This window comes from Lagenorhynchus albirostris, chromosome 6, assembly GCF_949774975.1.
Source record: "Lagenorhynchus albirostris chromosome 6, mLagAlb1.1, whole genome shotgun sequence".
Lineage (NCBI taxonomy): Eukaryota > Metazoa > Chordata > Mammalia > Artiodactyla > Delphinidae > Lagenorhynchus > Lagenorhynchus albirostris.
Window position 1 is genome coordinate 65581288 of NC_083100.1, and position 25997 is coordinate 65607284.

At 35.5% G+C, this 25997-nt stretch overlaps 1 protein-coding gene across 4 annotated transcripts in view; it reads left to right on the forward strand.

Moving 5' to 3' along the window:
- Nucleotides 1-25997, forward strand: part of SCN9A (sodium voltage-gated channel alpha subunit 9) — an 86583-nt gene that overhangs the window by 25869 nt on the left and 34717 nt on the right. For all 4 annotated transcript variants that reach the window (XM_060152733.1, XM_060152730.1, XM_060152731.1 and 1 more), the window contains exons 13-17: nt 475-713; nt 2736-2909; nt 3657-4013; nt 6982-7458; nt 25204-25324. In XM_060152733.1, coding sequence (XP_060008716.1) covers nt 475-713; nt 2736-2909; nt 3657-4013; nt 6982-7458; nt 25204-25324 — 1368 coding nt within the window. The remainder of the gene's footprint in view (nt 1-474; nt 714-2735; nt 2910-3656; nt 4014-6981; nt 7459-25203; nt 25325-25997) is intronic.

Genomic DNA, 25997 nt, shown 5'->3' on the forward strand with positions numbered 1-25997 from the left:
TTATTTCCAGTCTCTTGGTTCTGGGATTGTTTTCACCTGTGAACTAGCAAGAGCTTTTCCTGGAGAGAGTAGAAGTGTATTATTGTTGTAATGGGTTAAGGACACAGGGGAAAGTATGTATACTGGTATACATACATTTATCTTAAAAATATACATATCTCCATTAAGAAAACATCATTTCTCTTGTTTACTGTCATATGTTAAGTATATGTTTCTCTCAGAGATATCCATATCTGCTCTCATTCATTAATTTCACTGCCTTCTCCTTGGTTGATCTAGTAAATGAATGTGTGATCAAAGATTTGTATGTAACATGCTATGCTTTCATAGAAACAGTACTGTTAAATTTGCAAAGTCTAAACAGAAGACTTGTTTCAGTGTTAAAGTATACTGCTGATTTGTATCTGGTGAGGAATAAAAAGTGTACAATATGCAAATGATTGACTTGGTGTTCTCTGTTGTTTTTTCTCCCAGAACTCGAGGAGTCCAGACAAAAATGTCCACCTTGGTGGTACAGATTTGCACACACATTCTTGATCTGGAATTGCTCTCCATATTGGATAAAATTCAAAAGACTTATCTATTTTATTGTAATGGATCCTTTTGTAGATCTTGCTATTACCATTTGCATAGTTTTAAACACTCTGTTCATGGCTATGGAACATCACCCAATGACTGATGAATTCAAAAACGTGCTCACTGTGGGAAATTTGGTAAGTCTCTTAATGTGAGTTATGTTCCCAGAGCTGCTCTCTTTGTTTGTCATGATTGTCGTTTCTTTTTTTGAAGTCAGATGGATATTTAGCTAGGTAATTAGGCATCTCCAGAATTCACAGTATGAATCATTGTACAGAGTCAAGTTTCTGGTGATAGTTACTATTTTTAAATAATTTTGCAGTAATATTGAGGCCTATAAGTAACAATACTATTTCCATAACGAGTCACATCTTGGGAGTTGATAGTGTGTTCTGTTTTTCTGCTGGCATGTCTCTTAGCAGCAACACTTTGAAAATTTGATACTTCCTTACCCATTTTATAATTACACTGCAGCTTCCTTGTGAGTACATACCCTACATGTTTTCAGAAAAGCTATGGATACTTTGTTTTGACATAATAGGTAAAGAATCTAGACCTTTGGAGGCCCAAAGTCCTGAGTTTGAATCCTGGTTTTGCCTCTTACTGGTTATATGACCTTGGGAAAATGTTTTAATATCTATAATCTTTAATTTTCTCATTTATATAATTATAATACTTTATAAAATAATAATAGTTCTTTAATATAATCATAATAATATTTTATATATCATATTATTGAGAGGAATAAAAACTTTCTACTTATCATCCTGGCATATAGTAAGTACTCAACAAATCAAACCTATTGTCATCATCACCATCATGCTTTCAATGAATCAGCAGAAACAAGCCTTAAGAACAAGAATATTTAGAAACCAGAATGATTAAACTAGACACAGAAGACATAAGGGCAGACTAGAAGGATTCTAGTAGGAAAGTTGATGCTCTTTAATGTGCAGTGTTGATCACACTCAAGTTAATTAATGCCTTACGGCAAATAGAAAGGGCTAGTTTCCAACAATCTGCATGAACCAGGCAGAAGTACTATTTCACAGCCAAAAGGTCCCAACTGATGACTCTTCGTAAATCATAAAAAACTCTGGATGTCTTTGCAAATGTCTGTATAAGATAATTTTACTTTTGCCGTGGTCCCAAACCAATCGATCTTTGAAGTCAAAGAGTGTTTCTGAGTTGATCGTCTCTCTAAAATTTCTTATGAATATTCCCAGTCAGGATGTTTAAAATTCATGTGCTCTGAGTTAGCATTCTTCTTTCTTTCTATTCCTCACTGGAAAAAGGCAGGACTGTCTAGTTTCTAATTGTTGGTAGAGGTCCAGATTATGAAAATCAGTACCTTCTTACTGAGTTGACTGCATCACTGTGAATCCAAAAGAGACTCATCATGTTTCTTGTCTATAACTACAATCCCAAGTCTGGATGGTCCCTGCTAGTCTTCCTGATGCTGCATTATTTTAAAAATGACTCACACAGTTATAGAGCTAACTATTTCCCTTTGAACCTTCTTTGCTCAGTTTCTTTGAATCAAATTGTACCCGAATGATTCATAAGTCTTTCACTGTTGCCTTTTTAAATGAGTCCTTTGATGCCATGTCATGAATTAATGATGTTTTGTGATGCACTTTTGTGTCAAAGCTTTGGCAGTCTTACTTTACCTGCTACTGTATCAATTAAATACTTTTTCCTTTACTGATAAATCTTTAAAGAGTGAGTCAGTTTGTTCTTTATTACCTTAAGAGTAGTCAGATCAGAAAAAAAGCCTGGTTCAAAATTTTTGTATCAGTCTGTTTCCTTTATATTATCTTCCAGAATAACTTGTTGACCCACAAAACTTGTTTTGCAAAGATTGCCTGTGTTAATTTTCAAAGGTTTTATTTATCTGAAATTTTAGTATGCTTTTCTATGATGCTATCTAAAGGTGATGAGAGCTGATAGGTGAGTTAGAGCTTCATGACCCTTCGATGCTTGTATTAGAGCTATAGGACTAGTGATACTTGTAGGATTGAATGAAATAATAATATGTTTATAAAGTATCTAGCACATTGTCTGAAACACAGTAAATGCTAAACATATAGTCATTATTATCGTTAGCTTGATTCCATACCTTCTAATAATACTAGAAAAATACTATATTTTTCATGTAGGTCTTTACTGGCATCTTTGCAGCTGAAATGGTTTTAAAACTAATTGCCATGGACCCATATGAGTACTTCCAAGTAGGATGGAATATTTTTGACAGTCTTATTGTGACTTTAAGCTTAGTGGAGCTTTTTCTAGCAGATGTGGAAGGATTGTCAGTTCTACGATCATTCAGACTGGTAAATATAGACCAACCTTACCATTATATTCTATATATAAAGGGGTGTTTCTTTGGTTTTGCATTATTATTATTTAAAACTTTTGGAGGTTTGAATCAAAAGACAAGATTAGGTCTCAATATCTAATAAAATAAAGCCCATTCAGTAACATGTACTTAGAGCTCAAAATCACAGAGATATCTTAATTTTAGGATCTTGAAGACATACTCAGTTGTATGCTAGTATAATGGTAGGGCAATGATTTATATCGCAATAAGCTTATGGTTTATAGAATTTCAACCATTATAATATGTTCATTACTTTGTGTATTTGATAATTAAAGATTATACCCTCAAAATTGTTCTCTGATATCAAAAATATTAAAAAGTAAAGACTTTCTAATGCTTTTTTCCTCTAACATGTTAGGCTTTCTCCCTGTGTCAGCATGAAAAAAATTATGAAAGTATCAGAAAATAGAATTAAGGATAAATTTTCAATTTAAAGGGTATAATATCTGATAGAGGTTCTATAACAATCCTGAACTAAAATTACAGTTCCTTCAAAATTTGTGTGGTAATTATATGGTGGCAAGTATAACAAAAATAACAGGAATATTGAGAGTAGATGAAAATGAAAAGTAGAAATAATCGATTTTAGCTAGGTAATAATGACAATATTTTAGAACTAAATTTTGGAACAAAATTCAAGATTAGAAACATTGACAACTTTTTCATAAAAATTAATATTAAGCTTTGTGTTGACTTTTAGCTCCGAGTTTTCAAGTTGGCAAAATCTTGGCCAACACTGAACATGCTGATCAAGATCATCGGCAATTCAGTGGGGGCTCTGGGTAACCTCACCTTGGTGTTGGCCATCATCGTCTTCATTTTTGCCGTGGTCGGCATGCAGCTCTTTGGTAAGAGCTACAAAGAATGTGTCTGCAAGATCTCTAGTGACTGTCAACTCCCGCGCTGGCACATGCATGACTTCTTCCACTCCTTCCTGATTGTGTTCCGAGTGCTGTGTGGAGAGTGGATAGAGACCATGTGGGACTGCATGGAGGTCGCCGGTCAAGCCATGTGCCTTATTGTTTACATGATGGTCATGGTCATTGGAAACCTGGTGGTATGTAATCTGATGTTCATACATTTAAAATTCTCCATAGAAAATTGTTACATGATGATATGGTCAGTTACTTTTATAATTATAGGATTAATTAGATCTAAAACTGTTAATTATAATGGAATATTGACTATTTTAATTCAGTGAAGAACAGAAAAGAAAATGAAATATTGTCTACATTTCTGTGCCAGATAACCTATATTTATATTTTTCACAATATTTATTTTAATGGAAAGTGTTCTATTTTATTCTTTCATTTTGATAGTGATGTCATATGAATTACATCTGTGGTTTTCATGTCTCTTTAAGTGTTGATTCCAATGTGAAGCTATACTAGTAAACAATATGATTAAATTAACAATAACAAAACTGAAGTTATAGTGGAACAAGGCAAATGGAAGGACTAGTCCTGCTCTGTTAAAGTCACATATAAGACTAGCACCTATAACAAGTATCAGCAAACAATATGGCCCATGGGCCAAATCCCACATACTGCTTGTTTTTGCATGGCCCTGCAAAACTGAAATGTTTTTTACATTTTTACATTGTTAAAAAAATATAAAGAAAAATATTTTTTGGCACATGGAAATTATATGAAATTCAAATTTCAGTTTCCATAAGCAAAATTTATTGAAACACGGACATGCTCATTCATTTACATATTGTCTTTGGCTGTTTTACTCTACACAGACAGGTCTGAGTAGTGTCCATAGAGATTCTTTGTCCTACAAAACCTAAATAATTTATTATCGGGCCCTTGTACAGAAAAATTTGCCCACCACTGCTCTATAGCATCTCTTTTACAAGTGATCTGCTTCTCCATTAGTGTTTTCCTAGCTTGTACGCCTTCACTGTTTGTTTCCTCCTTTCTTATACGTACCTGTTGGTAGGAATTTTCAAGCTTAGAGGCAGGAGATAATTGGGATAAGATGCTCTTCAATGACTCAATTCAATTTTCAAAGCCACCATGTTGGTTTGGTTTAGTTGGTCAACCTAGCATCAGACTCTTCATCAGGTATCCCAGGAGGTTGTCTGTGATAATAGCCATATGGTTAGTACCTTCACTCCCCACTGGCTTGAATATAAGTTGCTCATTTTTTTTGTCCTTGCAGCGCACATGCCAACTTGAAAGTTGCTAAGAGAGTAGACTTAAATGTTCTCACCACAAGAAAATAATGGTAATTATGAGACATGATGGAGGTATTCCCTAATATATAAGGATATCAAATCAACATGCTGTACACTTTAAACTTACACAGTATTGTATGACAGTTATCTCTCAGTAAAGCTGGAAAAATGAAATCTAATTAAAAATTTGAAGGAAAAAAAGAAATCTATTAACATTTGCATTGATTAGGGAGACTAAAGGGTAAAATGAGCCCTTGGCTTCCCATCAACATTCCTATTAAAACATACACATAAACAAACATGCATTTCATAGTGAAATATATTTTTCATTGACAATAAAAACCAAAATGAAAATAACCAATTCTGAATTCCTTAATGATTCATCAAATTGTTTTCTATGCTTTTCTTTTTCCCCTCCCTCTCAGATTCTTCTCTTAAACTAGACATATTAACACAGACATTTTTTTTTTTTTTTGGCTGTGTTGGGTCTTCATTTTTTGTGTGGGCTTTCTCTAGTTGTGGCAAGCGGGGGCCACTCTTCATTGCGGTGCGTGGGCCTCTCACTGTCGCAGCCTCTCTTGTTGCAGAGCACAAGCTCCAGACGTGCAGGCTCAGTAGTTGTGGCTCACGGGCCTAATTGCTCCGCGGCATGTGGGATCTTCCCAGACCAAGGCTCGAATCCATGTCCCCTGCATTGGCAGGCAGATTCTCAACTACTGCGCCAGGGAAGCCCAACACAGACATTTTTAACTTGTGCTTTTCTACTTACATTTCTGAGGAATTGTTTTAGGTGTGACCAAAATCAGGGGTGAGTCCCTTTTCCTCAGTTTGGTCTAATTTTGATTGTTGAAATGTGAGGTAGATGTTTTTGGCCATGAAGAGACTTAAATGAAAGTTTATTTCAATTATCTTTTTGTTTTTTATATAAAACACTTTTAAAATATGATTTACGTATTTTTAGCCCTCTGTAAGAATTCTTTTTTTTTTTTTCCACAATGTTCAGTTCACCTGGACCCTTACTTCCAGGAGGAAAAACAGAAATAGTTTGCACACAAAACAGAACTTTGCTTCAAGTTGGAGTTGTCTTGACCTGGAGTTGTCCGGGGCGAAAATGATTGGCAGTGAAGCCACCCAATCATAATGCCATTGTCTCATTTGAATTGGGTTCAATGGGCAGGTCTTTTTCTTTGCTTTAAAAGCTTCATTAAGGGACGTCCCTGGCAGTCCAGTGGTTAGGACTCCATGCTTCCACTGCCTCATTAAGTTGCAAGTTGGCAAAAATCTCGGACAGAATATTTTATTACAGGCGCTCTGCAAGTATTATGTGTTCCATTTGTTGTAATAAGTGACATTTATCTCCTGGGAAAAGTGAACACAGATCTTGGCTTAAGTAACCTTCACAATAGACACTAGTCACAATTTTCTTGTTCTACTTGTTTCTCACAGGTAACAAATATCAATTAAATTAATCAATTAAAGGTAGTGTTAGAAGAGCTAGTTAGACCCATAAAAGGGAATTTGGACAAGGGATTCCTGCTGTAGAAAGGAACTTAGGAATGACATCCTGGTAATGGTGAGGGAGCATTCTCTTTGCTCCTCATACCCTTTAAGAGTATGGCTGACCTCTGTTCCCCAGAGCTCACAGAAGCTCAGACATGGAGAGACTGATGAGGACTCTAGCTTCTCCTCTACACCTATCATATGTTCTTATCTATGGGTGAAGAAGTGCAGGGCTCTTCGTTGCTGGTTTGGATTTTGGCCTGTATTTCAGAAAACTGTACTTATTTTCGTTTTTATTTCCTGTCTCCCTTTTTCTCCACACCCTATCCCCACCCTGACATAGGTCCTCAACCTATTTCTTGCTTTATTATTGAGCTCATTTAGTTCAGACAATCTTACAGCAATTGAAGAAGACACTGATGCAAACAACCTCCAGACTGCAGTGGCTAGAATTAAGAAGGGAATAAATTATGTGAAACAAACCTTACGTGAATTTTTTCTAAAAGGATTTTCCACAAAGCCAAAGATTTCCAAAGAGATAAGACGAACAGAAGATCTAAATTATAAGAAGGAAAACTACATCTCTAACCACACACTTGCTGAAATGAGCAAGGATCACAATTTTCACAAAGAAAAAGATAAAACCAGTGGTTTTGGAAACAGCATGGACAAATACTTGGTGGAAGAAAGTGATTGTCAATCATTTATTCATAATGCCAGCCTCACAGTGACAGTGCCAATTGCACCCGGGGAATCTGATTTGGAAATTATGAATACCGAGGAACTTAGCAGTGATTCAGATAGTGAATACAGCAAAGGGGTAAGATTGTTTTATACGCATTTTGTTTCATGTTATTAACTAGTACGAAATGAATTAAAATTTCAGATTCTTTGCTGTCCTAAGTTTATTCTAATATTGCATGCTAATGAGTAGTTTGTGTGTATGTGAATTTATACTGTAGCTGCCTGAAGGTTCATATGGTAAGGTTTTACTTACTGATTCTTCATAACTGATATAATCCGTTTAGCAAAATTTGCAAGTACCAGGTATCTTTAAGTCTTCCCTTCCTTTATTCCCTGTTTGTTATCAATCGTAAAATCATATACCATCTCCTTTCACAGTGTCTGTTGAATCCACAGCTCCTGTTTGTCACCTTTGCCTTTGCCCTCTCTACTTCTTACCGAAACCATTCCACGTGAATTCCCCACTGGTGTCTCTGCCTCCATTTTCCATCTACTCTAATCCACTTGTTTGATTAATTTTACTTAGGTTCAATCCTAATCATACTTCTCCTTTGAAGTATCCTTGATCCCCAACGTAGATTTGAACTGTGGACCATACATAAAGCCTTCACACCATGGCCCTGACCAGCTGTCTCTCCTGGGCTTGCTCGGGCTCCTGTGCCTGAACCAAGCCAATTTCCTTCTGGGCCACATACACTCACAACCTGCATGATTTTGCTTGGGGTTTCCTTCTTCAGTCAAAATGCTAAACACGTACTTCAAGTCATAGCCCTCAGCTTCCTCGCGTGTAAAATTATTAGCCCTTACAGCATAGGGTTGGTTAGGTGAGGGTTAGATGAATTAACACATGTAGGATGCTTAGAACAGTACTCAGAGTGCTCAAAAGTGGTAGCGGTTGCATCATTCCTAGTTTCTCTTCAAACAGATATGATCTCATTTTGAACCCCACACAATTTTATGCCTTTTCCTAGATTTATTATTTAGCCTTGTATCTTAATTTTTTTGAGAAATTATTGTATGCACCAAATGGTACTGTAAACTCATTGAAAATGGGAAACTTATTAAAACTTTTTTTGTATCCTCCTTCCCCACACCTGGTTGCATATATTCAAAGCATTATTGAGCTGTATTTTTATTAATATGGAATATAATAATCATAAGTGAGTTTTATCACAAAGCATTTTTTATGGCATCTCTTTAAAGTTTTAAGATATCACTTTAAAATATTTTTCCTTTCTTTAGGTCATATTTGAAAGTATTTGACAGGTATTTCCCAAACATCTTCTATCTTCTTAACCTTATATCAAGAACTATCCTCCATGAATTTATAGTGGGTTTTGGAACAAAGATACACAGCTGTGTGTGTGTGTGTGTGTGTGTGTGTGTGTGTGTGTGTGTGTGTGTACACCATACGACCAGTACTAGGTGCAGAGTAAATGCTCAATACTTACTTATTGAATGAATAGATGATTAAATAAATTATGAACATATATATTTTACGTAGCCAAAAAAATTATTTCCAAGATCACAAAGGAATCAAATATTTTATTTTTTATTTAAAAAATCTTTACATGGAAGAAGTAATCCAAAATTCAAAAGGTGTGGTTGATTTGGCTTGAAGATAGAAAATTAGATTTCACATACCCCGCTCAGGAACAGTAATCTGGGGCTAGTCTCATGTGAAAATGAAAACTAATTCAATTACCCACTTTTCTGCCTACAAAGATTAGAGTTGTAAAACCCTAACTGCCTGGCAGACTTTCTGAATAAGCTTGAGATTCTGGGTGTTAAAGCACTTTGGTAGCTTGCTTGAGTTTACCAAATACTGCTTTCCTCTTAATATTTGGGAGGAATCATTTCTTACCTGGTCGTTTTTTCTTTTCTCAGAGCCTGTGACTCTCCCTACATGGATCTCCTTAGTCGCTGGCAAAAATCATATTCTTAGTATGTTGAATTATAACATTGTAAAGGGACTATAATAGACCTGCCCCATTTAGCACCTCATTTCCTAACTGAGAAAGCCATTAAGAGGAAGCAACTTTATCTATAGTTATAAAGCTGGTTCAAGGCAGAGCCAAGACAAGAATCCCAGTCTTGTTATTCATAAGTCTACCTTCCTTCTCCTGTCTTTGTCTATTTCAGGGATAAAACCCACATTCCTATTGGGGTTAATACCCAGTTTGTCTCCCCTGGGATACTGAGCCATGCTTCTGAAGAATTTACATACCCTGTAGTATCCAGAGGAAGTTTGTGATGTCATAGTATCCAGCAGTCTTTTATAATTCATGATTTAGTCTATAAACTATTTGGTTACTGAAATAGACTATTTTAACCATCCGTAAAATTACTCTGCCACCTAGCCCATAAATCCTTCCTAAAAAGCATGAAATTTAGTGCACTTAAACTGTGTTATCCAAAGACCATTTGCTGGTAACATTTTAATATTCTTAATTATCATTGGTTTTTGTTCATGACATTATAGTCATAACTATATGAGAAAAAATACACTTTTTCTAATTCATATCTGTGGTTTACATGGTATAATATTCAGGAGCTTGAGGCTACCTCATAGGTTGTAATAAGGAATACATAAGCTAGTCTCTTTAAATCATTTAGCACTGTATTTGACTTGGTAAGCCCTAAAAAAGTGTTAGGTGTTGTGTTTATTATTGAATTCATCATCATTATTAGCCTCTAAAAGTTCAGATTTTAAATTATGGATTTTGAAAGTTTATCCTTCTTCATAAGACATTTTCCATGGCATATCTCAAAATGTGTCATCTTGAGTACATTCAAACCTACTTGACTATATACTGGACTTGAGAAGTAATGAAATTTCAAGCTCTACAGGAAATTTGTTAGATAATATTAAGCTGTTGCCAACTGTGACACCCAGTGTCTAGAGCCTGTCTCTCCAGTAGCTTGAGATTTAAATGATCCTAGTTATGACTTATTGGTTTTATTTTTCAATTTGGGCCACTATCATTATTCACCACAATTATAAGGACCACAATTTCCTTATTCACCTAAAGTGTTTCTAACGCCCTTCCAGGCTAACCTCCCTGCTCTAATTCCCCTAATCTTCAGCTCTTACTTGAGTTCCCAATTTTTTAACTGCTGTGTAACTTTCTTATTTTTCACGCCTCAGATATCTTTGAAATAATGATTCTATGTTCTTGATGAACCTTGCCCAAAGAGGCAAATCATGATTATCCAATGGAAAATAATGCCCAATTGAATATATGTAAGTTATTTAAGTCTTAAGCACTACCTTCGAGTATGATGAAGAATGCATCCTCTGGAGATAGAATACTTGCCTTAGATCCTGTATTTCATGTTTGCTAATAACTCCATGATCTTGAGCAATTTAAAAAAAAACCTCTGTTTTTTCCTAGTTTACTTGTATGCAACATAGAATTGTAATAAAGATTGAATGATTTAGGTAAACAAGTGCCTGTTGGAAAATAAGTGCCCAATTAACAATTATCATGGGTATGATTAGTAGTCATGTACACACTGTAAGTAGCTATTTGCTACAGGTTAAATTTTAGTGTGTAAAGACAAACACAGGAGCTTGTTACAAACGCCTGTTCTGGTCCGTATCCTCCAAACTCTCTCTGCCTAAGTCTGGATGCAACCTCAGAATCCTTACCAGCAGGGTTCCCAGGGGCCACTGTGCTGGATTGAGTTTGCATAGGAAGTGAACCTAAATTCATCCGTGGTTTATTTTGATCCAGGTTTCTGAGAAATCATTTTCTTTATTCAGGGGCTGGGGTATTTTCCACTTTTACCTGTTTAAGAATCTGCATTTTGAACAGGGGGAAAGAATATCTTTGACCTTTGACACCTTTTCCTCTTTCCCTTTCCCCAACCAAAAAAACAAATCCACCCTCTTCCATGTCCTAGCATACTTTTTTTCCCATTGTATTTTATGGAGACTTTCTGTCCTCTTCTAGTGTCGGCTCTCAGATAGGCAGGTTTCCGTGTTCTGATAGACAGTTAGATATACACTCCAGATTGAAGTCAAAATATTTTGTAATGAAACACCTTACCAGCAAATGACCAAAGAGATGAGTTCAAATAAGGTGTTGAGTAAAATATCTAAAAGAGTTTTGAGGCAGTAATTGGCAATAGAACGTCAGCATTTCTCTGAAGATAGAGTCTGTCTCAGAATCGAGAAAGACATACTGTCATCTCAAGGGGACCCATGAGAGTAAGACTCCTGTCACTGCTTCTCAGAATACACCCTGAACTGATGGCCCTTCTCAGAATCAGCCTCCACCCGAGGCAACCCTCTAAGCCCTGGGCAAACATTAACACGCTGCAGATTTTCACCATTAACGATGAAGTGCTTCATTATTATGAGCCTCAAATGAAGCATGAAATGCACCCATTCATTCAATAAATATTTATTGAGATCTACTATGCTCCAGGCACTGTGCTAACAGCTGCTTAGAGAAAAAAAAGAAAAAAATTTTTTTCACCCAGCTGCAGTAATTCAATGTGATCTGGCTTAACTAAATTCTTAAGAAGTGTAGTTTTTTTCTCTTTTTTAAATCATGCCAAATCTCAAAATTGAAAGTTCTAAAAAACTAAGTTAATAAATTTTTTAAAATGGAGAGGTCTTTCTTGGAGAGTTAAAGAGACCCTTTGTTTTCAGTTATTACAGATTACTTATTTCTTTGCTTTAAAGATAAAAAAAAGAGCCATTTTACAGAATTGTGACGTTGATTTGAAACTGTATGTAAATTTGGGGGAAAAACGTTAAATTTATCCAGTTTACTTCTCCAAATATTTTAAAACATAACAGCCTCATGTGATTTTGGGGTGGTTAAACTCTGACAGCTTTCAGAGAAGCTACTAGCTATGAATCTAATACCCCAAATCTTCTTTACTGCTCTTTTGACAAATGTATCCATTATCAAGGCTTAAGTGAATTGGCTCCTGTTGTGTACTCAGCAGAAAGGAAAACATCCTGTGTAAAGTTTTCCTGCACAGAAAGATCCCCTATTCATTCCTCCTCCAGTCAAACACAGAAACTTTACTCAGCTTTACTTAGTAGCTCTTTAGTGTTTTGAAACGCTGTCTCCAAGTTGTGATGGAGCTAGCTGAGGTCCTTGAAGAAAGGAAACCAATGAAACCTTCAAATTTGACATAATCAAACTTCTCACCTTCAACGGAGTGTCATTTAAAACACTGCAAACACAGTTATGCAAAATTTTTGTTCTTAAAGGAAGCAAAGTCCATTCACTTTGATCATTGTGAGAGAAGAAAATTGTGAAGGAATACCTGAGTACATGTTCAGTAAACTGTGGCTATTCAGTTTTTCAGCTCCCATTTCCTAAGCACCTGCTTTTTGCCTTATGCCTGCCGGACACTAGAAAGATGTCATCGGTGTACTCACTTCCGCAGTAGACGTAGGCTCAGGGTCTTCTTGCTCTCTGGCACTGTCTTAAGTGATAAAGAGTAAAGCAAGGTCCCTGCTTTAGAAGAGAAACATGTATGGAATCAGAAATTATAATTAAACATATAAAAAAGAATTAAAACAGATTTTTAGAAAAAAATATTGAAGCAGGATAAAGATATGGTTAATAATCTTGAAAATAAACTGGAATACTTCACAGTGGAGAATGCACTTGAAGAGGATTTTATGGTAAAAAGACAATTCATCAGGAAAGAGAGAATGAAAGAGAGGGAGCCCGGAAGAGAGGGGGAGGAAGGGAGGGAGACAGAGACGGAGAGAGACAGAGACACCCTTCTGGTAGATGTAATGGGCCCAGCATGTGGAAGCATCCAGATGCACAAAAGCCCATGAAATACACATGAGGATGGCCTGCTGGGAAGTAGTAAGTGACAGAGGTAAATTGGAGCCAGAGAGTAAATGGCTTGACTTACCATGGGCAAGAGATTGAAATAGGTTTCTTTTTATTTACCAGAAGGAGGAAACTTTGTCTTGTTTTGTTATACTTTGTTGTTAGCAAACCTCCACTTTTTTTTTTTTTTTTTTTGCGGTTCGTGGCCCTCTCATCGTTGTGGCCTCTGCCGTTGCGGAGGACAGACTCTGGATGCGCAGGCTCAGCGGCCATGGCTCACGGGCCCAGCCGCTCCACGGCATGTGGGATCTTCCCGGACCGGGGCACGAACCCTTGTCCCCTGCATCGGCAGGCGGACTCTCAACCACTGCGCCACCAGGGAAGCCCCTCAAACCTCTACTTTTAAAGAAAGTTTGGTTGGGAGTGTAATAAAGGGGAGAGGATGAAAGGCTATTGAAGCCGTCCCAAGCACACTTGATGAGGGCTCAGTCTAAGGGAGTGATGGTGGTGTGTGGGATAATGGTAAGACACCACTAGTTAAAAAATAAGGGCTCAGGGTCTGGATATGTGAGTTGTGAGCTGTTTCAAAGGGTATATTCATTTCCTGTGGCTGTCATAACAGAGTATCACAAACTTGGGGCCTTATACAACAGAACTGTATCCTTAGATAGTTCTAGAGGCTGTAAGTCTGAAATGGAGGTGTAGGCAGGGCCATGCTCTCTGCAGGCTCTAGCGAGGACCTACCTTGCCTTTTCCTAGCTTCTGGTGGTGGTACCTCATCCTTGGCCTCCCATGTGTAGCAGCTGCATCACTCTGATCTTCGCTTCTGTTGTCACATGGAGTTCTCCCTATCTATCTCTGTCTTTTCATTTTATAAAGACACTAATTATGTTAGATTAGGGCCCACCCTAGTGAATTCCTCTCAATTTGACTACATCTGCAAAGACCCTATTTCCACATAAGGTCGTATTCAGAGGTACCAAGCATTAGGACTTCAACATATCTGTTTTGGGAGATACAAATTAACTCATAATCAAAAGTTTTGGCGTAGACGACTTGGATGGATATTGATGCTATTAAAAATACACGGGGTCGGGGGAGGGAAGAAAACTTGGGGGGTAAGATAGAGACAGAGTTTAATTTGGGGACATCTTAATTGTGAGCTATGTGCAAGGTAGCTAAGTGATGGTGAGCAGTAGGTATTTGGAGGTTTTAAGAAGATAAGTCAGAGTTGTAGACAGGTTGGAATTTTGTATGTTAATTTTGAGGTCAGGTTCCCTGGGAAACCAACTCTGAGTAGTGTTCTCGGGTTCAGCACCTAACACCTGTAAGAAGTGAGGGAAGCGAGATGATTGCACAGAGGGAGAAGCTGAAATGCTCTGCAGCTGCAGCAGAGGCCTCAGCTGACCCTGTAGGCACCTCTGGCACTGGAATGACCCTTTGGAGTAGTCCCAAGTTGAAGCAAGGGGTCAGGACTTTGTGTGCTCCGCACCAGTCCGTCACTGGATACAGGCTCTCCCCCCACTCTTCCAGGCCAGGGGAGGGGATGTAACCTTGAGTAAGGCAGCTTCCTTCTGTATTTCAATTCCCAGAGAGGGACTCAGCTGTGAGCCTTCAGCTGCCAACACTCCTAGCAGGTGGAAGAATGAGTGGCTTGTCTGAAAGGGGGACTGGGGCAGTGCACCACAGCATCCACTGCAGTACAGGGACCATAGAAAGGAAGAGGACAAGTGATCAACTCAGCACTTGAGAAGTGGACACAAGAAAGCACCAAAGAGACCAAGGAGAAAATGTATACATTAGCCACTTTCACATAAGCTATATAACTTTCCTCCTTAAAACAACCCAGGAAAGTGGATAATATGAATCTATATTTACTAAGATGCTAAAAGATTAAGAAATGATGCTGGTTAGTCACTGATGTTTCTAGGGTTCTTTAAAAATTTGAGCTCCAAGCTTTAACCACCATAATACATATCATAGAAAGGCAAGAGAGTGGATAGGAATATAATTATTTTCTGTTATATCTCTGTAATGTTGCAATTCAGGATCAGATTTTCAGTTCTAATGGTATTGTGCATTTGCTGATTCGTGTTCAGTGTCTAATCCTCCTTAATGTTAATTTATTAGCTTATAGTTTACTTTGATAATATAACAGAGCAGAGCAAAGTACAGTCCATAAGAGAATAATAAACCAGTCCATTGAGGATGTATTAAGTAAGGGATTATATCAGGTCGAAGGCACATGAAAGGAGGTGGCACCTAAGCTAGACCCTAAAGGATGGAGATCCTTTCATTGTGTGAATGTGGTGGAGAAGGAAATCCCAGGCAGAGGAACAAACATTCATGTTGTTCATCTGATTCACTCATTCATTTTATCCATCCACCTATTCATCTATTCAGTGTTCAATTTTTGAAAGCCATCATCTTTGGAGAAACTTAAATGTGCTTACTTGTTATTAAATTCATTCCTTTTATTGATTTTATAAAAAGTTGTTTAAATATTTGTAGTCATCAAAGTTAAATATTTTATGTATTTTTAATATATGGTGGTTTTAATTACATTGTTATTAGGTCTATCTCTCCTTAGATTTTTTATAAAGTTTTTTCCACAAAGAGGCAGTTGCAGGCAGTTTAGATTTCTTCTCTTTACTGCATTTTAGAAAATAGAATAATCTTCTCCAGAAATGCTTTTGATTTGGCAAGATTTAGGGATTAGTTTCAATTATACCTTTGGGGGAAGCTGACATTTAATCCTATCTTTTATGCATAGATTCTTGCAAAAACAAAACAAAGCACCCCTACAGAATTTTACTTAGATAATTTCTTTTTTGCAGATTGGTTGCAAACTATTTGAAATTATTTTCATCTTTATTGGATTTGTTCTTGTGTCTAAAAACAGTGACATTTTGGTCTGACATTTAAATCAATGTTTCTTAATTTTTATATTTTGATAAATTTGAAATCATTCCTTTCCTGTACTGCTGTTTGAAATATCAAAATTAAAAGTAAATCAAGAAATGCTAATTTTAGAAGATGCTTCAAAAACCACATACTCTCAACTCTCACCTCATTCCAATATTGAGGATCACTTATTTTAAAATGTTTGTTATGAAGAGCAAGCAGAATGCAAAAGATTGCCGTCGCACATTATATCAATAGTGTTTAAATTCATCTCCTAAATAACAGAACTATATTACTGTTTAGTTCATTATTTCTAAATCTGTGTTGAATGATATTTAATCTTATTACTGTGTTTCAAATATATTGCTTTGCGTTGAGCATATAGCATGCATTGTCAAATATAACTAATTTCTACTTACAGGTATATGTCTTTAAACATTTCAAATCTGTTGATTAAACTGTTCCATCATGCTGCATTTACAGACTTCAGTACCTGACCTTCTTACTTCTCACAGGGGTAAAAACAAATTGGATCCATCAAGATGCAGCTCTGTGCTTTTAACCAGGCACAGACATATGTGACCACTTTTACACAGGTTACCTAAAAAAAAAATCATACATATGTATATGATATTTTTTTTCAGTGTCATGCATGCTGTTCAGCTACAAAATCTCTCTGCCTGACCCATTGCAAGAAAGTTACAACATATACAATTTTTCCATAGATAAATTGACATCACAGCATATCACTGGGGCAATTCCATCGTTTTTTGTTACTCTATTGCTTAATTCCTTGATACAGCTCTCATGTCCTTAGGTGATTTCAAGTGCATGATCTATAAATTTTATTGGCTGGATTATAAAAGTTAGTATGTAACAGAAGCCACTGAAGCAGCATTTAATTAAAAAACCTCTATCAACTTCCCCTCCTAATTTAAGCTATACAGTTGACCCTTGAACAACAGGGGTTTGAACTGCGTGGTTCCACTAATACTGGGATTTTTTCAGTAGTAAAGAATACAGTACTACACGATCTGTGGTTGGTTGAATCCACGGATGTGGAACAGAGGGTGCTGAGGAACGGTGGATGCGGAGGGCTGACTACGAGTTATAATCAGATTTTAGACCTCACAGAGGGTCGTGCCCTGACCCCCATGATGTTCAAGGGTCACCTGTATATATATAGATGTATGTCATACTAAATTGTCAGGTTTATTGCAATGAGAGTAGAGTTTTAATATTCTCACCATAATAACAACAAGGAAATGGTAATTATGTGAGGTGAAGGACATATTAACTAACCTTATTGTGGTAAACATTTCACAATATATACATGTATCTAATTGTCACATTGTTTACCTTAAACTTACACAATGCTGTATGTCAATTACATCTCAGTAAAGCCGGGGGGGGGGGGGGGGAAATAAAAATTGTCACATTCAAATTCAGTAAATTAAAACTCAAGAAATAATTTTTGTGGGAGAAATATTTCAGGCATAAACATAAAATTCTTGTAACAGGAAAGGACCTTTCTAGTGTTAGTCGTATATTCACAGGTAAGGAAATTGAGACAGTTTCTGAGTACACATGTAGAAAGTTGGAGACAGAGCCAAAGTACCCAGCTTCTAGGCCAGACTTTGAGTATGTTTTGAAATTATTTTAAGCACAATGATAACTAGGACTTTATTTCTTTAATTAATTCAGTAATATTTGATTTTTATTTGGCAGTATATAAAATGAATCAATTAATAATTTACTGGGCTCTGCCTATGAAGGAATGAGTTGTAAATGCCTGAAATGATTACGTTGATTCCAGAGCAGATTTACACACTGATGAGACTTAAGTTTCTGATTATGTACATTTGGCCCTCTGTATCCATGTGTCCTGCATGAGCAGTTTCAACTAATTGGGATTGAAAATATTTGGGGAAAAAATTCCAGAAAGTTCCAAAAACCACAACATGAATTTGCTGTACACCAGCAACTATTTACATGCATATACATTCTATTTACAACTATTTACATAGCATTCACATCGTATTAGGTATTATGAGTAATCTAGAGATGATTTAAAGTATAAGGGAGAATGGAAGGATGTGCATATGTTATATGCAAATACTACACCTTTTTATATAAGCGACTTGAGCATTTGCAGATTTTGGTATCTGCTGGGGCCCTGCAGCCAACCTCCCAGGATACCGAGGGATGACTGAATATATTTCATGAGGAGATAAATATACATGTAGCCTCAAGAAAGATAAGAGGTTTAAATGGAACATATTACGAAGTGAACACTAAACCTGTCAATAAGACATGAAACACTTTCCCTAAAATTAGAAAGATTAATATGGATTGCTGTATCTGGCTAACACGTATAAAAGAAATATACTACTCAGATATAATATCTTGTTTTAATTTTAGTATAACCTGTTGAATGAATGAACTCTAAAATTCCTTGGAAGGACAAAAATCCACATTAATAAGAATCTTGCCTTTTTTATATTTAATGCAGTTCATATTTTCAATGTCTCTGTCATTGTTAGGATGTTTGTATTATTGTTTTCCGTTTGCAATGATGGAAGCAAAACGCTATCCTAAAATTGATACACTCTAGGAATAGTAATGATAGGAGTTTCAAATTTAAAAAGAAACATATAATTGTTCTAGTTTACTTGCAGTTAATTTTAAAGGTGCTCCTAGGTAAAAGACATATTTTTCTATTTCAAATTGATGGTGATTTACAGGCGATATTTTAGAGAACCATTTTATTCCAAAATGCAGTAAATTTCCTTCCCCTAGAACCTAAGTAAAGATGTACACATATACAATAGAATCTATATATGTACAGCTAAAACACAATTTTTGAGAAAACTGTTTCTAGAAATATATATGTGTGTGTATGTGTGTGTGTGCTTAATTCCTAAATTATTATTACTTTTTTTTTTTTTTTTTTTTACCAAACTACTGTTAGAAAACTTGAGGTACATATTAAGGAGTGGTTGTTCTCCAGATAAACAAAAATTCAGTTGCAAAAAATTGACTTGAAATACAATACTTTTCTTTGTCAGAAGCTATCTACATAAAGGTTAGGAAAAATATATTTTATCTGTGCCAAATTTTATTTTACATTGTGTTTGCAGTATTAGAAGCCCCGGTATTTAAAAACTATTGGAACGTTCCAATTGGAATTGTTGCAATTGGAATTTCTTTCCTTGTCCTTCCTCATTATGGGTAGTTTTAGGGAATACCATTAATCACTCAGATGTACAGGTAGTTTGTTTTTTGTCATTTCCTTTTTTATTATAAATAATATTTAGTGACCTTGAGTCATAGAGTATATGCTTTTACCTCACATTTTCCTGTCATGTTTGCTTGTGTTCCAATCCGTATTTACCTACTTGGAGTTTCCTAGCAGGCCTCAAAAGTAGAACTGTTTAAGTGTTCGTTCCTAAAGTTTTTAAGGTATTTCTTCTGATTTGGCCCACTGTATTTCAGCTTTTTAAATAACTATCCTCTGCAAATAGCAGTTCTGTGTTAGTGCACAAAGCCTTTGAATAACGGTGGTTGCTTTACCTTTCAAGACCTTACTGGCGAATGCCATTTGCCTTTCCATTAGAAAGAAGTTGATGATACTGTAGGATCTGGCTGAGAAATCTATAGCCGGTCAGATCTTATATGGCCCAACTTTGCTGCATTTGTTTGTTTGTTTTCATACGCAAGATCTTGATCTTGATCTTTCAGCCCCGTAAATTGTCCTGTTATTGAATAGAAAGTACCCTAGCTAGAAGATTCTGGGAAAACTAGGAACTTTCAGTAAACTATTTGCTTTATTTTGAATTTTGCTGGTGGTGACTGTGATTTGACCTCATTATTTCTCCATCAACTAATACTATAAACCATCTGACCCTGTGATGGAGTTGTTAAGTAGATTTCCTGCTGAATGAACAACTATTCCCAAAAAGCCTACACAGCTTCTCTAGTAGCGATAAACAAAACACTAGGAAAGGAAAAACTCCATTTTCTTGCTCTTTATATGAAAAAGTGCTGGAGTTTTAGTTGCCCATAATGTGAGAAAAGAATTTACTGTAACTAGTAAATAAACTATTTTCTGCTAATTTAAATGGAAGTGAAATGAAAATCTAGATCACAGAGAGGAAAAAATATTTAATTTTCCATTGATGAAGTGTATCTGGAGTACTTTTCAACTTTGGTCATTGCCTTTTTTTTTTTTTAACATCTTTATTGGAGTATAATTGCTTTACAATGTTGTGTTAGTTGCTGCTGTATAACAAAGTGAATCAGCTGTATGTATACATGTATCCCCATATCCCCTCCCTCTTGCGTCTCCCTCCTACCCTCCCTATCCCACCCCTCTAGGTGGTCACAAAGCACCGAGCTGATCTCCCTGTGCTATGCGGCTGCTTCCCACTAGCTATCTATTTTACATTTGGTAGTATATATAGGTCCATGCCACTCTTTCACTTTGTCCCAGATTACCCTTACCCCTCCCCGTGTCCTCAAGTCCATTCTCTATGTCTGCGTCTTTATTCCTGTCCTGCCCCTAGGTTCTTCTTAACCACTTTTTTTTTTTTAGATTCCATATATATGTGTTAGCATATGGTATTTGCCTTTTAAAAATAATTTTGAGAGAAAGCAGAATTCCAGAGAGACTGGAAAAGGATTTGAGGGACTTTGAGGGGCCCAGAAGCTAAATCATGTAAAGAAACTAAATATCATTACTCTCAAAATAAAAAAAAAAAAACCCACAAATGGTAATACCATAGGTAATCTTTAGTTTTAAAAGGCTGAAAGGGGTAGTGTTTGCATTTCTTCAGAAGGCAAAAAAAGAGCCTAACAATTGCAAGGGAGAGGAAAGCATATTTTGGCTTTAAAATTCAAGTTATCCCATAATAGAATGGTAAACTTGGAAAAACATTGGACTTCTCTCACAAAGCATAGTAGCTAACTGTGGAATTCCTCTGTAAATGTTCTTTGATCCTTTATTCTAAACTTTACCATTTCACTCCTCATTATAGATTCAGAGCCCTCATTATAGATATCAATTGTAAAATTAGGCTATAAAATTAAAAGATGGGTGATATTGATTTGAATCTAATAGAAGTCTTTCTTGTTTATTGACATACAGTGGAGCTTAGTGTATCACTAATGTCTCCCATAATTTTTCTGCCCTTATATGCCCATCCTTTCCTTTTGATTTGCTTCTTTCAATCTTGCTGTCCTTTGGGTTTTTATGTTTGGACGTTCAGGTGAAATAACTATTCTAGACTCTGCTACTCAAAGAATACCTTTCTTGTGTTGTGTGGAGCAAACAGCCTTATAGCATGTACTTTAAACATGACATCTTTCGGATGTTTTCAACACCAACCATCCTCTTTGAATAAGGCTTTTGTTGAGTTCTGTGTTTTCTACAGTGCTGCTATATGTTGATAGTGTTTTTGATTTTGAGTGCCAGATTGTCAAGTTATTAGACAATCCTACTTCATACCTCTCGAAATAAATGACCAACTAGCATTAACCACCATCCTATACTAGCATCAAATAGGCTTACAATGAGATTGCCTATTTCAGGAAATGACAGTAACAAATTTGTAAGTGACCAGCCTAGGGCAGTTTTTCATATGACACCTATATTTAACAGAGTTTCTAACTATATGCAGTGTTGTAGAAAACACACCTTCAAGACAAAAGGAGATCCATGAAGAATAATTACGCTTTAATTTGATCATATTTTCAATAGTGAAATAGCTACATAAGTTTATAATCAAGAGTAGGACGTTTCAAAACTACTTCAGTGTTTTATGGATGCTCATTGAAGAATATAGAAACACATGTCAAAAAGTACATATATATAGTATAGTAATTACCTAAAGGAAATAGAATCAGGGCGAGAGTGGAGGGGACTTGTATTTTTCATCACATGCTGTTGTACATTTGAAATTTTTGAATCAAGTGTATAGGTTTTATTTAAAGGAAAGAAAGAAAAAAATTAGAAAGTACCTACAGTCAATACCGTCTTATTTAATAAAAAGTCAGGAATGCTAACTATAGCATATTTCCTATTCTATACTATACTAGTGAGTCTACCTTTATGGTCCTATTTTTACACTTATTTCTATTTATATGTAGACCACGACAGATTAAGAATTATCTTTGTTGACAAGCAAAGAAGTAATAGACAAAAAGTATATTTCACATTTTACTAAAAATAAAATCGAGGTGAAATTTTAAAATGACCTATTTATAAAACCAGAAGGGAACTTTTTCATACTGAAGTATTTATTTCACTGCTCTTAGTATAGTATAACTATTCTTCCATTTCCAAAATCACAAGAAAACTAAATAGTAAATGATTGAGTATACAGAAATGAAAATAATCATATAATTAATTATATAAAATGATACAAATGATTGACTTGATCTTTACTGTATACTAAATAAGCATAAAAGAAGATTCAATAGTTAAATCTAGCAATGCCTACTATGAGATTTAAAAGAATTTACCTTCAAGAGAAAACCTTTGTAATAGATGTTAGCCTTTCTATTTAAAAATGTCCTTTTTGGACCCTGTTAAAGAAACTTCTGCTTTAGTAGGTATGAAGTTTAAAAGCTGAATAGATTAAAACTAAACTGTCTATATTGCTAGGACATGCCCATAAATATTTAACATTATATACAGTACTGAAATAGCTACTTGTGAATACGTAATGCATTCCCAGGAAAACATTGAATTCCTAAAAACATTCTAAACATTGAATTTGGCTTGTGATACAAATTATAGTTCATATTAAATATTTTGATAATTTCTGTTCCAGTGAGGAATAATTTTGAATAACTGTCATTTATGATGTAAGATCCGAGCCAAACTCCGAATTTAATTGACAAAATATTGCCATAAAAGTTATGGGGGGGAAGCCTTCAATGGCAAGAATACACGTCATAAAATCATCTTAATTTTTACTTATAAATTAACTTGGTATGAGTCAGCTTTGTTAATGCTCTTTTAAAGAGTGAGAAAACCAAATGTTGAGGTTGAAGATGCTTTCATTAATTTAACATACATCAGGGTTCTGCAGATTTGAAACATTTTATTTAAAAGTTGTTACAAGGTGAGAGAAAAATCATTATAACTATATCCTAGTTGTCAGCATTTTGGCTAATAGCAGGGAGGAGCTTTGTATTCTATCAACTATTTCACCCACTGCTTTTCCTCAAGGTCCAAGCCAATAACTTCTTTTCAGCATGGAAATGTTTGGTCTCATCTCCACAGAATCATAGTGCCTTGTCCTTCAATTCCCTAGTGACAGTTCACTTGCAACTGAAAGGTCAGGAATTGAAGACATCAAATAATTGTAGTCTTTTAGATATGGTACTTAAAATGGGTTTTTGTGGTAATTGGCACAATAGGACACATTAATAATTATAAGTTTCCCCATTGTTTCCTGGAGTAATATATATTTTAAAACCTTAAGTCTTACAGGATATTGTCTTACAATTAATTTTTATTTGTTTTTTTAAGTAATTTTAGATTAATTCAATCAGTTTAACCTGCTTCTTAAGTGAAATTTCATATTGATACTGTTAATAACGTAATATTCTAAAACTCTTCGACTATGTGGGAATAATACTGCTATGCCAATGTAGATTAGAAGTAGTAATTTAATAGAGTGTTCATAATTGTTTACCTCAGTTATACAAACCACTTTGCTTACATCATTCCTTATGTTCAATTCTTATCAATGCCTTTTTTACTGATATTGAATACTGTGTGATAATAATAGTACTGAGAATTTAATGTGGTACCCATAAAGGATACTTTTAGCTTCCAAAGTCATTCTCTAAAAGTTAATATTTTAGTTTGGACCTATGATCTTAATGCAAATCAATAGATTGAAGAATCAGTTTAAATGAAATAAGTATTTCCTCATTTTTAGCACTTACATTTGTTTGAATTATTCTTAAAAAAACAAGTAAAGCTGTAATCTTATTAAGAGAAGTACATGCTATAATAACTAGTAGTTTTCAATATTCACATGTCGTTTAGCAAATGAGAATGAAAATTGAACTCTTCCATTGATGTGCTGCTCTACCCCTTATAAAATAATATTAGGAAAATTTGACACAGTTTTGCTACAATTGCTGTATGTATTTTATCTAAAACTTTCTGTGTATGTGTATGTGTGTAAACATCATGTTTGATCACAAAGTTCTGGGTGGGGAAAATTTGTGTTATGATCAGTTTTATGATCATAATGACAATGAGTTCATTCCTCTCATGTGTTGGTCTGCCATGTTCAATTTCATGGAGTCTTTGTTTCAGAGTTTGCATGTGGTGCTCACTTTAGTAGCCACTATCTCTTGACATTATAAATAATATTTATGATCTCTTCTACTGTATCCTGAAATTCTATCACTGAAATAGGTGGTATTGGATAAGATAATTACTATGGTCTTTGACATTTTGATTCCAATACAGTATTTGACTTTTTTTGTTTTGATGAAAGGCCTTCTATCTATATCATCCTGATACATATTCTCAAATCCAAGCGTTAATAGAAAAAAATATGTTTGGATTTCATTTTACACTGATTTTATTCTTTTTAAAAATTTTAAGCACCAACAAGCTTTTTCTGCCAGTTGTCAGATCTGACCTTTCAGTTATCAGGTGTTGGCAATTTGGCACTTGTATATTATTTCTGTCAGGGTCTTGGTTGTTCTAAAATAGTAATTATTGGTGTATACAAATTTATATTAAACATAAAACAAAATAAAAATGTGGCCAATACTTTGCAGATGTTATAGTTTACATAAAAATATTACCTTAAGACTAATTCTGTCCATAACTTGTTAGCATACGAAAAATAAGGAAATGTATTTTTCACAGGATGTGTAGATAGAAAGATCAAGCACAGATGCATTGTAAGGTGACCTGACCTCAATGTATGTTTATATGTTTTTATGGCCATCATACTGTTAATCTCTTTTCATAACACTTTGCATGACTCTGATTATCAAATATGGTTTTAATGCAAGATTTGAATGAACCCTAAATGAACTCTCTGGTGGGGTGGTGAATTTCTTTTTAGAGGCTGAACGGATCGAGTTCCTCTGAGTGCAGCACAGTTGATAACCCTGTGCCAGGAGAAGGAGAGGAAGCAGAGGCTGAGCCTGTAAATTCAGATGAGCCAGAGGCCTGTTTTACAGATGGTAAGAGAAAAATTGAGACCTCAGTTAGCAGCCATTTATTAGTGTTTTGGCTTTGGTCTTAAAACCTAATACTTACTGGGGGTTGATGAGTAAAAAGTCAGAAGACTCTATTCCATGCTGATTCAGTCATGGCTCTGTGACTAAGGGCAAGTTGCTGGAGCTTTCTAAGCTTCAGTTTCCACACTTATGATATGCTACTAACAATAATTTATGACGGTGACGCTGTTATACTATACAGCACTCTACTTACTGAAAGATGTTCATATTCTCCTTTAGGTCCTTAATTCATGTTCTCAGTTCCATGGAACCAGTAAACAAATTAATGGGGTAGATGGTACTGTTGTCCTTTTCATCAAAAGCTGGAGCTACTCAGTCAGGAAACCATTTGAGACAGTTGACCATAGTCTGTCTCAAACTTCTTCCTTCCCTTGGTTTCAGAGGCCACACTCTACTTTTGTTCTTCTTTTACATCACTGCGAATTCTGAGTTTCTTCCCGTATTTCTTTTAGTGACTATTTTTTATGCACAAACCTTAAATAATGACGTTTCCCCACGTTTTGATGCTTGGTTATCTACTTTTCTTATTCTCTAGCCCTAAGCGGTTTCATCCATGTCTGTGGTGTAAGCAACCATTTCTGTACTGTTGCTCTTAAATCTTTATCTTTACCCCTGA